Source organism: Paramacrobiotus metropolitanus, unplaced genomic scaffold (genome assembly GCF_019649055.1).
Source record: "Paramacrobiotus metropolitanus isolate TYO unplaced genomic scaffold, Prichtersi_v1.0 Parri_scaffold0000108, whole genome shotgun sequence".
Lineage (NCBI taxonomy): Eukaryota > Metazoa > Tardigrada > Eutardigrada > Parachela > Macrobiotidae > Paramacrobiotus > Paramacrobiotus metropolitanus.
Genome location: NW_026570328.1, coordinates 165,042 through 178,817, shown reverse-complemented (window position 1 = coordinate 178,817; position 13,776 = coordinate 165,042). Strand labels below are relative to the sequence as shown.

The following is a 13,776-nucleotide window of genomic DNA, read 5'->3' as shown; positions in this document are numbered from 1 at the left end:
AAAGGCTGACGAATAAAATGATGGAATGGCTGCGCTTGGTTTTCTGCTCAGAGTTTCTGTCGGTCGGCTCCTCAAAATCGAACCGACCTGCAGCTCGGTTTCAGCGCCGCGGCTGACAACGGTCTGACTGCGGTTCAGTTATAAAAGCACTGAGCCACCCGTACCGAGGTGGCAGTTTTTGATATCGGTAGCCTTCCTTCGCAACATCATGCAGGCGTGGGGGAATCCGAATTATTGCAAGTAAACGCTATGGTCATTTTTAAATCTAAAGATTAACGCTTTCTAAATCTAGCGAGTAGCGACATTACAATTTTTTTTAGACTTTTGTAATAAGTAATAAGTACTTCAAAGCAACTAGTGTAAACATACTTTGGATTTTTAACGATGTCACTCGTCATAAGACTGCATGTCTTTTTCGGGTAAAGTTTACTGTACTTATGTTAGCTTATCAAGACTCTTCCTCACACACGTAAGATTTTGTAGCAGTATCTGTACAGTGCACGGACGATTTGACGACGTACCCACTACCTACAGTAGCGCGAATTATTCTATCTGGCTTGTGAGTTCGTTTTTCGGTTTATATAAAGTAGTAAACTGTTGTTAAAAGGACTTGAGATCAACCAATTAGCGTCGCTTTACAAAGATATGAATGAGGCGCCCGGTTAAGATTTGGTCATACGCAGCGTTACCGGAAGTTGTACTCAAGGAATGTCCATGAACATGAGAGCTGAGGAACGCATAGACGGGAAACTCCTAGTCAACGGCCGGGCCGTTGTTTCGTCGGCTGTGTTTTCGCATTACCGATACAGACCCTATTACAGTACTGTAATTAAATACTGTATACCTACATGCATATGCTAAAAGACTTGAATAATGTCGCAGCGTCATGTCGTACGATTTCCAAATGTATTAGCGGCATACAGAAGTACGGCAAGAGATTTATTCAAATGTTGAGGATTTTCCATTCGTGATCTGACAGTTGCCGATCAAAGACGACGATGACAATGTCTGAACACTATACTGTCAAGACCGGGTATTTATGCGCATGAACTTTGACAAAGCATGTGGAAAAACAAACAAAAACACCAACGGAACGCAGAGAGACGTTGGTCAACAAATAACAAGATACATCCTTTCTGGTGGATGGTGTCGAGCGAGCGACGGTCGCCAATCAATTTGTTTAAATCTTGACATGGAGGGGACTTGGGTCAGTTGGGAAGTAACACCCTTCTCAGCCGCGGCGGTACTGTACGGATTTGGAGAGAGTGCGAGCGCACACGTGCGTTGTGTATAGAACCTGTCAACAAAGATCGATTCGTCACTTGGTAATAGCATGGGCTTTGTCATGCCATACAAAACGGTTGTGTTTTTATTTAAACGGCTACCGATGCTGCCAGTGTATATAATGTTCAGTTGACAGTTTTAATTTGGCGCAAAAACATTTCGTAATATTGTATACCGCTTCGACCGTTGCACGCATCAGCCTCAAGACGTTTATTTAAGCCTGTTTTCTTGACAAGCGCATACAGCGCTACCGTAAAAAGCCGTCCAGCGGTCATTTTAGGATTCGTGTGTTATCCGCGTATCAGGATTGACTTCCCATCTTGATTGCCGCTATGACGCTCACTGTGTTTAGCCTGTGCTACGTGCTTGTCAGTGCAGCTGGAATTGCGCATGTCGTTGCGCTTGCTGCTCAGTCGGGATCCTATGGCGGATCTTCCGGTATTGGCAGCTTGGGACAATCCAGGTACGCAAGTACTCGCCTACCGTATGTCCGGTTCATATGGACTGCGTCTACGGGTAGTGGGGCTGGATGAATCCCTTATTTAAATGTACTCTGCTGCTGGTCACACTGGCGAAAGGCAGGCGTATACATATAGATATTATGCTTGTGCTTCTTTGTAAAGGTCAGCTTGTAATCGCTTTTTCAGTTGCTCCAACAGATTTAGTATTCTGCTGATTTTAATATCCTACGTTGTACTCAGTTGTCATATATATAACTCAATGTTTTAAAACAAGATTTTAAAAGGAATACGAAGATGGAATACGTAGATGGTTGAAATAATTCAGAGCGGCAGCTCAGAATGTTCAGATTAGATCCTCAAATAATTGAATTAGGTAGTATCAGCATTTATCCTGGTCGTAATAAATTTATTCAGTTATTGTTAATAGTACAACTAAAAAGAATAAAATCGACGGAACCCGGATTTATGTTTTTAACTGTCATATTTGTCCGATTTCGAGCTACTACATAATTCTTCAGATTAGCAATGTTTTGATGCGAACGAGTTGCTGGATTGACTGGACTAACAGTAAGCTTATTTCGGTTTTAATCCCTAATATTTATTGAGACTGTAGTTCGCACTTTGTCTGACGCTATCTTTAATTTTGCCGGTCTTTTTCGCGCCTAAAGAAGTATGCAAATAAATATTAATCTAAATCGATCATATTGAGCAATTCCTCTTGAAAATCCTTCATTGCAACAGCAGTATTTAGTACTGCCTACTGAACACGCTAACTAGTCCCTTACATAACCGTGATTGCATTATTTCGTTTGCTCTATAAACTGCTTGAAAATGAAAAATGATTACCATAGACTGCGGCACGTGCGTGCTTTTAACATTTGTCTTTGAATCCCGACGTTCTTATTCAGTCGCGTTGGCAGGTAGCCTGCTGAATTTACATACCAAAGTTCCGGTCATTCAACCAACAGTGAAGCCTAAAAAAACCTTATAAACTCGCTTAAAACCTGGCCAAAAATTGTACATACACACAGGAAATTTTTTTACTGTAATCAGCAAAACGAGTAAATTTCTTTCAAGACGATTAACTTCTCTGATAATTGTTTTCATTGCAGCTACGGCAGTGGTGGATTGAGTCCAGGTGGCGGATCATATGGTAGCACCATTGGTAATCAAGGCAGTTATTCCAGCGGTAACCAATTGAGCGTGGATCGTGGTGGTTTCGGCGGGAGCGGACAGGGTGGATCGTACGGCTCCGGAGGCCAAAGCGGAGGTAGCTACGGAAGCGGCCAACAAGGCCTGGTCACTAGTCTGATCGGCGGCAGTGGAAACGCTTACGGCGGCACCGGCACGGGCAGCAGCGGATCCGGTTCATACGGCAGCTCGGGAAATATCGGCACCGGAAGTGGCAGCTATGGTGGTACGGGCGGTATTGGATCCGGAGGTTCGTATGGCAGTTCCGGAAATCTGATTGGCACCGGAAGTGGATCATACGGTGGTAGCGGATCGCACGGTATATCCAGCGGTATTGGCAGCGGCAGCTACGGAAACCAGGGAATTGGTGGAATTGGCGGCGGTTCATATAGCGGACAAAGCGGACTAGGCAGCAGCGGTTCGTACGGAGGTCAAGGAGGCCTCAGCGGTGGAATTGGATCGGGATCTTACGGCGGCGGTCTGAACAGCGGTTCGCACGGAATTTCCGGAGGAATTGGAGGTATTGGTGGCGGGTCATACGGTGGTCAGGGATCTCTGGGTGGTGGATTTGGCACGGGGTCATTCGGTAACTCGGGTCATGGTGTGTCGGGCGGTTTGGGCGGTATCGGTGGCGGTTCGTATGGTGGTCAAAACTTGATAAGCGGTGGATTAGGTGCGGGATCGTATGGCGGCACAGGCTCTGGCTCGTATGGAAGCTCTGGAAACCTTATCGGTAGCAGCGGAAACTATGGCGGAAGCAGCGGTCTGGGTGGATTCCAAGGTTCTGGAAACCTTATCGGAGGCCTGGGTGGCTCGTCTTACGGTGGAAACAGCGGAACTGGTGGGATTGGTGGCGGAAACTACGGCTCCACTGGGGGCATCGGGCAACAAGGAGGATCGTACGGCGGCTCCGGGAGTTCTGGAGGATCCTACAGCGGGTCCAGCTTGGGAGGAAATTTGGGAGGAATTGGTGGCATCGGAAGTGGCTCATATGGCAGCACCGGTAAAGAAATAATATAAAATAAATTGTTGTTATGGTAAATGAATAACAACCCGCATGTATTTGTCAGGCGGCGGACACGGTACCGGTACCGGCAGCGGCTCATACGGTGGATCCAGTGGACAGAATCTGATCAGCAGTGGACTGTTCGACGGTATCCGCGGCGGTTCAGGAAGCTTCCTTGGCGGTCAGACAGGCGGTTCCTATGGTGGACAGGGTTCCCAGGGCGGTCTCATTGGTGGCCAGTCGGGAGGCTCTTATGGCGGTCAAAGCGGTCAAGGAAGCTCTGGATACAGCGGACAGTCCGGTATCGGCGGTATCGGTGGTCTGGGATCATATGGAACCAATGGTATCGGTAACGCCGGCTCGTACAGCGGTCAGTCTGGACTGGGGAACATCGGTGGCATCTTCAGCTCGTACGGAGTCCAGCCGACCCTTGTCGGCACCGGCATCAGTTCCATCAGCGGTCAACCTGGCTCGTACCAGACCTTTGGATTGCAGAGTGGTGTCGGCAACCTTCCCACTACGTACACCAGCACCAGCACAACGTATGGTAGCGGCCAGGGTCTGGGATCGGGATCCTCCTACGGCGGTAGTGGAACTTCCGGTCTGTTTGGTAACACCGGCAGCCATGGCGGCCAAGGAAGCGGATCGTTTGGTAACCTTTTGTCCGGTAACACACAAGGTGGTTCGTACGGAGGACAAGGTCTTGGACAGGGTTTCGGCAACCAAGGCAGTCTAGGAGTGTCATACAGCGGCAACAATCTGGGAAGCAATTTCGGACAAAACGGACTGGGTTCCTCATTCTTCAGCGGGCAAAGCGGTTTGGGATCGTACGGCGGGTCATCGGGTTCCGGTAATTACGGGGGTCAAGGTGGACTGAACAGTGGTGGACTCCACGGTAACCAAGGTATCGGCAGCTCGGGAAGTTATGGCGGCAGCATCGGTGGTGGATTGCAGGGTGGAAATTACGGCGGTAGCAGCCAGATGGGATCTGGACTGGGCGGGCAGTACGGAGGAGGTCAAGGAACAATCGGCGGCATCGGTGGCACCGGAAGTTATGGCGGCAACACCGGTATCGGCATCGGTCAACAAGGAAGTTACGGATCCGGTCAAAGCGGTCTCGGGTTAAATTCACACGGTAATCAAGGAATCTCCGGGCAAGGATCATACAGTAACCAGGGTCAAGGTAACCAAGGCTTTTTCGGTTCCCAAGGATCATACGGTGGGAATCAGGGCATTAGCGGGCAAGGGTCATACGGAAACCAAGGAAGTTTCGGGAATATCGGCTTCGGTAACAGCGTAAGCGGTGGTTCTTACGGCAGCGGACAGGGCATCGGATCCGGCGGACACGGAATCGGGTCGGGAAGCGGAAGTTATGGAGGCAGCCAGGGCGGTCTGACCGGCGGGCAGGGCAGCTATTCGGGCCAGTCGACGGGGTTTGGGCAAGGGCTCGGTGGATTCGGAAACCAGCCACTATCCGGCACTGGCGGCAGTTATGGCGGCAGCTCTGGCCAGCTCGGACTGGGAAATGGCAGTATACAGTACGCAACCCAAGGCCATGGGAGTGGCGCTTCCTACGGCATGAACGTTGGACAAGGTGGTAACTACGGCAGCGTTGGTCTCCAGGGCGGTAACTATGGGAGCGGCTCGAGCGGCGGTGGCGCGCAGTATCGCTCCGCTTTGGGCCTTCCAGCGAAACTTACCTCACGTCCCGTGCAAAGCGGCACCACAAAAGCCACATCAATTAACAATTAATAATATCGATGTGTAAAGCGATTGCGAATTTCATAACCACCGCAGCCGCTTGTGAATGAATATCAAATTTCTGGATGTTCCGGCAATGTTAACGTTATCGCTTAATGTTATGTTCACTGCCTGTTTATGAAATCAAGTGTATAGTACGATGTAATTAAAACTAAATAAGAATCATGTTCATGAAGTAACGAAATCTAAACGCTAACACTATCGTATCATTTATAAGATAAAAATTACAGTGCACAAAACATACAGATACAATGCCGCACTGCAACCATATATTTCCATGCAAAGTTGGGCGGGTGCCGTATTGTAAAACTGTTTTGAAATATCTATTTCACAAATTCGGTTTGTACGGAATATCAGATTTATTCAGATAACAGCGATTTATTCTTCTTTCGATTTAGAAATTCAAACCAAGAGGTCAAGGACGGTCATGAGAAATTATAAAGGAAACAGTGTCATAAGGAAACACAGACTGGCGCGTAAGCATGCCACCAAAACGCCAGTAAACAATAATAACAATAATAACAACATTTCCGCACTTTTTAATACAATAAACTACTGTACTTATCCAGAGAGTAGAACAAATACTAGTACATAAATATAAAATACAATACTTTTGCTCTGTACCGGTAGCATCACATCCACACTGGGAGTCGATACACAAAGCAGTTTAAATTTTCTTTTCTCTTTATGATCTCAATGGCCACACTAACATCACAGACAATAAAGGAATGAAAACATTATCTGAACCATGCAGCAGCGCTTCTGCAGCTGTGGTGCAGACACAGTGCACGATGAAGGCCAGTCTTCTCTGCAGGGCGCTATTCAAAAATATCACAGGATCCACCAGTCCAATAAATTCCAAAAATAAAATCTGAGAAATCAACATTGCCGCGCTGCCTTCCACCGTTCGATTGCGGCCTTTCCAGGGAATCCGGCCGAAGTAGCTGCCGATTATAGCGGCAAAACTATCCCCGATTCCAATAGTAACCACGCCAGCGTACGATACTACTGAATGCATGCGGAACTGGTAAGCCATCAAATCCAACCAGAGCGGCATCGACAAACCCAGAAGCAAAAATATATGCGACCATATTACAATTCCCTGATCTTTGGAGTCCAAGAAAGGCGCAATGGCCATCGAAATGGCATCGGAAATTTTTCGAGGTCCGGAAATGCGAACACCCTAAAATCATTAATTGTAAGACACGTGAACAGCACACGATTGCTGCTAACAATAAATAACTTATTATAAATGCAAAGATGCTAAAAATGAGCGTTCAATCGGAAATAAAATAATTATGGTACAGTAATAGTGTAGTACCATCAAGAAAAACGTTTCGCACGCTATAATACTGCAAAAAAAATAAATTTACTAACTACGACAACCAGGCATCATTACCTCCGACGTGAAAAACAAGGACAACGCAGCCACTGAGGCTAAGCAGAGGAACGAAGGATCGTACTGAATTCCCGTGATAAATATCACAGAGGCTATAAAATGGAAAAACTTCCTCTTCACACAAACAGGAATCCGAAATCTGTCAGCGACAAAACACCAGCCAACGCAACACAGTACCAGAAATGACCAAAAAAGCGCAAGGAGCAATCGCTCTGGTTTCAAAAGATACTGCAACAACGAGGGAATCAGATCACAAATGCTATCGAGGAACCGCATGACATAAGCCATTGATGATGGAAACACTTTATTATTGTGATCAGATTACATTGCACAATGCGACAGTGGTTTCATTTGCTCTATCCGGCAGAATAAAAAGTCACTCAAAGCGATAACATTCATAAAACATTCATAACAGTCCTAAAAAAGCTGTCAAAGAGTTGACAATGGAATTTGGGATAAATTGGAATAAGCACGATAATGACCGTAATGTGTGATGCAATCGTGCCGATGTGGACCAGCTGTGAAAGTCGGGACAAATTGTTACGCAGGTAACACACAAAAGTGGGCGGTTGCATGTGGAACGGAAACGGATGCCGGACGAATGACCAACTTCCGTCGTCTACTTTATTCATGTTAAACACCTTTATTGGGCTGACCTTGGTGAAAAAACGGAAGAAAAAGGCAATAATCGGCATGAACGAGTGCAGAAAGGGAGGCAAGATTTGCGGGATCAGATTCGCGATTTCGCGGTCATAGATCCCGGTAATGGCTGTTTTGGATGATCATGAAGGTCAATGACGATGTCCATTCTCCTGTCAAATTTAAATGCATTTACCAATAATGATTTAAAATTGTATTTTCATAACCTTGTCGTCATTTGTACGAGCTCTACACGCTACACAGTGCACACCTTTTGCCTATTTATGAACGCGTTCCTTTAGTAATTAGTACTCGTAGTAATACGAATGATGCAGTATTCATTTTACCGAGAGGCAAGAGTCGCAGGACTCACTAAAAATTATTTATATAGACAGTGAATAATGTTTATTCATAATTATTGTGTTTTGTGAATTAAGCCCTATCGGAATCACGTTATCCAGTTTAATTTGGTAAGTATTTCTATTTCCAGTCTATTATACACTTGACAGTTGACATAACTCAGCTGTGAGAGCGCACTTTAATCGTTTCGTTTCTGGAGTCTCCTGAGTCGGATGTAAAAGATTTCAACAGACCTACACAAAATGTTTACCATTAAAATCAGATATTTTTATCGCTGCAGCATTCATGCGACAGCAGCATAAATATCTTCAGAAGGTGACAAAGATCTCAAAACAGAAAAATAAAAATAACTATCCCGAATCCTGATATGTCGCCATAAATTGATAAACAGATGCATCCCTGATAAACAGATGCTATTCCGCATCTCCTCCTTCTTTATTCTTGATGACCTGACGCTCTATGAGTTCCGGAACTTCCACGGCTAGCCAGGGGCCCAATCCCAGCGCCAGTGCGTGAGCAATGCCAAACTTTGGAACGTTCTTGGCCCAAAGCGGCTTAAAATGATCCGTCAGACAAATCTTCCCTCCGCGATACATTTTCGCTGTCTTCCCATCCAGCTCAGGAATGGCAATCTCGGGCGCAGTGCCAGGATAAGTTACTGGAATGTCAAATTCGATCTCGAATTCGTATTTAAGCAGCTGATGGATGTACCAGCACTTTCCAAACCATTTGGTGCCTTCTTTGTTAGACTCCAAACGAAACCAGTCGTTGTCCGCAGCTTTATTATTCTCCACGTATTTGATAAGCGATAGCAACTCTTCCTTCATCCGCTGTGGCCATAAATCCTTTTCCCGAGGTCCTGCATTGGTCTTTAACAATGGAATTTGGCTGAGGGTCTTTTTAGTTGCTTCGTCGACCATTTTGTCACCGTATGGCGTACGCGTTCAGGTTCCCCGTTCCAGATGGTAAAAACACAATCGGGTAGTTCAGTGACAGCGAGCGACGCGTGCAAGCGAATACGTAATATTGCACGTAGTCTGTCCAGCGTCAATGTAACAAATAACACAATAAACAATTTAATTTAAGTACAGCACGCGAATCAAAAAATAAGTTTTCAGCTTTTCATAATTCTAACGAGAAAGCTGAAAGTAGCTTTTAAAGACTCTGAGATTCCAACACGTCTCGGCTGTCGAGTGTGCTGGCGCACTGGGCGGAGCCGCTGTTACGTCACCGCGACGGGTTAATCACTTCGGTGTGTGCACATGCAGCTTTGCCGTTTTGGCGAAAAAAAACTTTTTTATTTGAGTCAGTTTGCCTACTTAAGAGTTACGACTACTTATTTTTAATGCATAATATTTATGTATTTACAAGTTATCGTGAACTGCTTTGCGGTTCGCGTGCGGTTTAAGTGAACATTAGTAACCACTTCGCGTGAAGGTTTACGGTTTGCAAATCAGAAATAATAATGAGAAATATATTTTTTTAGTTTTGTCACTTTTGTGTCTGTGTTTGGATCTGTTCCGACTGTACATATTGCCATTGCTATAATTTGATTCTTTCGTTTCCGCTGTTTCAATTTCCGTAATGAGTCGGACCAGGCCTACAGGTGCTGTGAGGTTGATCACATTTGACATCATGGGAACGCTGATGAAGCCTAAACTAAACATTGGGAAAATGTATCTGACCGAAGCCAAGAAATTGGAGAATGTTAAGTCATTCCGTGCATGTACACCAGCTGCTCTCGACATGGAATTTCGCAAAGCCTTTAAACACCATTGGGCTAACCATCCTAACTTCGGATTCAACGAAGGCTTCACCTCCATGGCATGGTGGCGAAACGTCGTGCGAGACACTTTTCTGGGTGCGTTGGAACGAACTGGGCAAGGTGGCATGCGAAGAGAGGCCGAATTTTACCTACCTGTGTTAGCGGACAATCTTTTCGGAGTACGTGTTTTCTGAGATTTTGGTGAAATTTATATAGCTGTAATTTGTCTGAGCTGTTTTTTTTTGTTTCCAGTTCAGTACTTTTATGCATTGCCATGTTTTTTGGCGCTGTAGCACTTATCGATTCATTTACTTACTGTTTGCAGTTATTTTTGCCGACAGTCATAGACATTTATATTTTGGATTGTTACTTATTATTTCAGACCTTCAGCCATTCGAGATCGTGGGCTTTTTCTAAAGGAGATGCGGATGTTCTGAAAAAGCTACGGCAGCGTTTTACCCTTGGCGTGATCAGTAATTTCGATGAGCGGCTAATCCAGATTTTGAACGGTTTCAAAATTGCTGATGTGTTCAGTTTCATCGTAATCTCCAAGGAAGTTGGCGTGTGCAAGCCAGATGCCGAGGTATCTTTTACAAACTTACTTTACATGACGGATGGAAGCCCTGAGGCCTGAATCCTTCGCCAGTTTTATTCCTAGAATACTTTGTTTTTGTGATTTCGTTATCGGTTATCGGCTATATTCCACTGTAATATTCTTTTGCTGAAAGCGAACAGGCTGCTTTTAAGCTACATGAAATGTACATATATTTTTCATGTAAGTACATTTTCAAATGCACATTCTATAAAGATATACATTTTTCCCATAATTAATGAGCCTGCTTGAAATTGTTTAATGTCACTGCGTGTGACGGTACTAAATATTTACTGGAGCAGGCAGGCTACTTGTGGAAAGTACAGCTGAACGAAAATAAGTATAGCGCTCTTATTATTTTGTCATACTTCGTGCGAAAATATTTGACAGTTTCACTATTTTTAAAACTTTGTTGATTTGCGTTAAGCTTGCTGTTAATACGTATTATCGCAGTTGTGCACGCTTTTTTCCCATTTCTGTGCACCGAGAACGCGTTTTCTCTAATTGTAAGTAAAGCAAATGTACTCGTATACTCTTGCATACTGTACTTACCTGTTGGTTATCTATAAGAGTGGAATCGATCGGTTATCATCGGTGTGACCGTGCTATTACGGTTGCAGATATTTGATATTGCTTTGCACCGCGCTGGTTTGCGTGATCCCGCTGACGCATTACACGTGGGCGACAATTTGGAGTTGGATTACTTGGCCGCTCAACGAGCCGGATGGCGATCGGTATGGTTTCATCCCGTTCAGCAGCCGAACGACGCAGCACAGGTCCAGTTACCGATGAGCGACGTAATTTCCACTATGGACGAACTACTCACTTTACCGGCAAAATGGAGCACACCACCAGATCAGCTGCCTAGCCATCGGAATGTTTCATTTTCATCAAATAGTTAATAATTTTTACTCCGGTGTGATACAAGCGTGAAATGAAACAGAGTTTGATGTAACAGTATTTTTGCGGTTTTGCATGGAGTATCAGAATGAATTTTCAACCTTGCTCTCCCGAACTTGAATAATATGCATAAAACCTGAAAATTGTTGGATGCATAATGTCAATTATTAAGAGTGTATCTAGTAACACATCTGGAAAACGGTTTCCGGTGATTGTTACACATCGGCGGCAACGGTGGTTCGTAGTGGACTTATTAGTTGTATAACATCGTTAATTGCATTTGATCTGTATAGCACCACAGATTCGTAAGTATGTTTTTTTATTTATGATCAGCAGAGTGTACAGCATTGCAAAAAACGAAAATCAATTCACGAAGTATTCCATAATGACAGAACCAGGCGCAGCGGCGCCGGTCTTGCGTATGTATTGTACAGTAGCTGCTTAATTTTTACTTAATAATGCGCTATTATGGTAAATACAGGATAGATGACCATTAATGCAACTCAAAATCACAACGGACGGTTTGCTTAGATTGGGCTCCACATTTCATGGAGGAAATATATATAAGCACAATTCACCCAAACGCACGTACAAATTATAAACCATAATTAAAGCACGAAAAAATGAATATCGTTTGGCTTAAAACTAATATCGAAGCAGAATTCGTCCTGCAGGTGCGATGGCATCCACTCGACTCAGAACACGGAAAGGACAAATACATTAGTATGAGCAAGCACATATCCGATACTCGAAGTCGTCCACAATAATATCCTAGAATGCTGCAACAATAAATATGGGATAACATCCATATCATCCACTTGCACGATTTTCACTTCCCCATCACATCGAATTTACACCGAGCACATTAAAAATATTATTATCCATAGGAATGCGTTATTGTTGTCGCCGCTCGAGTAGCAGCAGTAGATCAGGCTGCATACAGGTAACCACAAGGAAGGAGATTTGCTGAATGCAAAACATAACTTCCAGGCGGTTGGTCCCAATCTCCAGCATTAATTCTGAGAATTCCCGGTCATTTGGATGTAGTGTACGTACAGAATTGCTACCGGTCTGATGAATGAAGCTTCGGCCTGCGAAGGATTTACTGATCGGTCATATAAGCAATAAAAATCAAGTCCTTCGTTTTGGCTGTGATGCAGTTTTAAGTACACAGACGACAGATAAACACCGGAGAATTCACAAAAATCGCAAGTACTAAAAGTTTATTTATATGTGATTATTTTGTCGCTGGCACCAGGAGCATAATTATTATAGAAAATAGAAAAACACTTGCACATTAAAGGATGATAAATTCCATACTCAGTTCAAATAATAATTGCGTTGTACTGGAAACTTGCGGTGTAATGCTGGAACTGTTATTGGGAATGATAAAATTAACCACATCCCGAATAATTAAGTAAAACTAATACGATCGAAAACAAAAAGAGAACAACACGCTGCTACATGTACATAATTATTATACAATTTTTGCGTGTTGTTAGATTAAACGCCAATTTTTAAGTAATACTTGTTTGATATAAAGCACTCGTTATCCCATTTTATGCTGAATACTGAAAACCGAAACATAAGCGGCACCTCCATGAAGTGGAAACAGTTGGGGAAACTCACACATTAAAATTTAACCCGTCCTCCACTGGGCGAAAAGCAATTATCGTGGTAATGACCGCACTGTAACACCGTGCACTGTGCAGACGGAATACGACCTGCATCCTTCCATAAAAACGGTGGTTTCATCCCGTTGTCAGCGCGGTCAGATACACGATATTGCTATCCATAAATAACATCACATTGGAAAGGTCATCCGGTAACTACATATCACTCTTGCTCTACTTGAGGCGGGGAGGTCGCATACTACGGTATATCAGCGAAGGCAAAAACATCGTCAGCCCAGAATGAATGGCGAGACCATTTTCCATCAGGTCGATTAGGGTACATTCTCCGGGAAATGATGCACTTGAGGAAGAAGGCTGTTGGCGTTGTAACGCAGCTAACTACCTGATCCCAGCGTGTGCACGGTGTGTGTGCCGTGCTGGATGATCGCATCCCGTGCGATCTCGGCACTGTGCAGCCGCTGTGTACAGTGCACTCGGCTGCACAAGCAGGACGCCCTTTTAATCTTACCGTATTGATTGCTCCCTAATTCATCGGGATTGGCAGGTACGGTTCTGGTTATATTATAATCTAATATTGACTCACATAACTCCTGTTAACCATCTTGTCGCTGTCAGCTCCGCAGCGTTCATCATGAATGAAATTTAAGGAATCTGATCAGACAAATCGATTTATGGTACGGTTAATGCACTGGATTGGCTACTCACCATCAGGTAACTCGGGCGCCAGGATGAAGTGTCGGTTCAACAATTACTTGCTCTGTTGCCATTATGTCACTCCCAACCG

General features: G+C 44.4%; 4 protein-coding genes across 4 annotated transcripts; 2 read left to right on the top strand and 2 right to left on the bottom strand.

Moving 5' to 3' along the window:
- The first annotated feature begins 1,421 nt into the window (after nt 1-1,421).
- LOC129597702 (uncharacterized PE-PGRS family protein PE_PGRS54-like) lies at nt 1,422-5,861 on the top strand. Its single transcript, XM_055495352.1, has 3 exons — nt 1,422-1,747; nt 2,858-3,939; nt 4,007-5,861. The coding sequence occupies exons 1-3, from the start codon at nt 1,617-1,619 to the stop codon at nt 5,692-5,694; spliced, it is 2,901 nt and encodes a 966-aa protein (XP_055351327.1). The 5' UTR covers nt 1,422-1,616; the 3' UTR covers nt 5,695-5,861.
- Nucleotides 5,862-6,080: 219 nt separating this feature from the next.
- LOC129597748 (dolichol kinase-like) lies at nt 6,081-7,570 on the bottom strand. Its single transcript, XM_055495415.1, has 2 exons — nt 7,103-7,570; nt 6,081-6,886 (listed from the first exon to the last, which is right to left on the bottom strand). Exons 1-2 carry the CDS (start codon nt 7,388-7,390, stop codon nt 6,389-6,391), a joined length of 786 nt encoding a protein of 261 aa, XP_055351390.1. The 5' UTR covers nt 7,391-7,570; the 3' UTR covers nt 6,081-6,388.
- Nucleotides 7,571-8,260: 690 nt separating this feature from the next.
- Nucleotides 8,261-9,269, bottom strand: LOC129597728 (ubiquitin-fold modifier-conjugating enzyme 1-like). Its single transcript, XM_055495390.1, has one exon. It carries the CDS (start codon nt 9,019-9,021, stop codon nt 8,515-8,517), a length of 507 nt encoding a protein of 168 aa, XP_055351365.1. The 5' UTR covers nt 9,022-9,269; the 3' UTR covers nt 8,261-8,514.
- A 146-nt stretch (nt 9,270-9,415) lies between these two features.
- On the top strand, nt 9,416-11,517 carry LOC129597711 (haloacid dehalogenase-like hydrolase domain-containing protein 3). The gene is made up of 3 exons (XM_055495361.1): nt 9,416-10,045; nt 10,249-10,449; nt 11,079-11,517. Exons 1-3 carry the CDS (start codon nt 9,686-9,688, stop codon nt 11,358-11,360), a joined length of 843 nt encoding a protein of 280 aa, XP_055351336.1. The 5' UTR covers nt 9,416-9,685; the 3' UTR covers nt 11,361-11,517.
- Nucleotides 11,518-13,776: the final 2,259 nt, after the last annotated feature.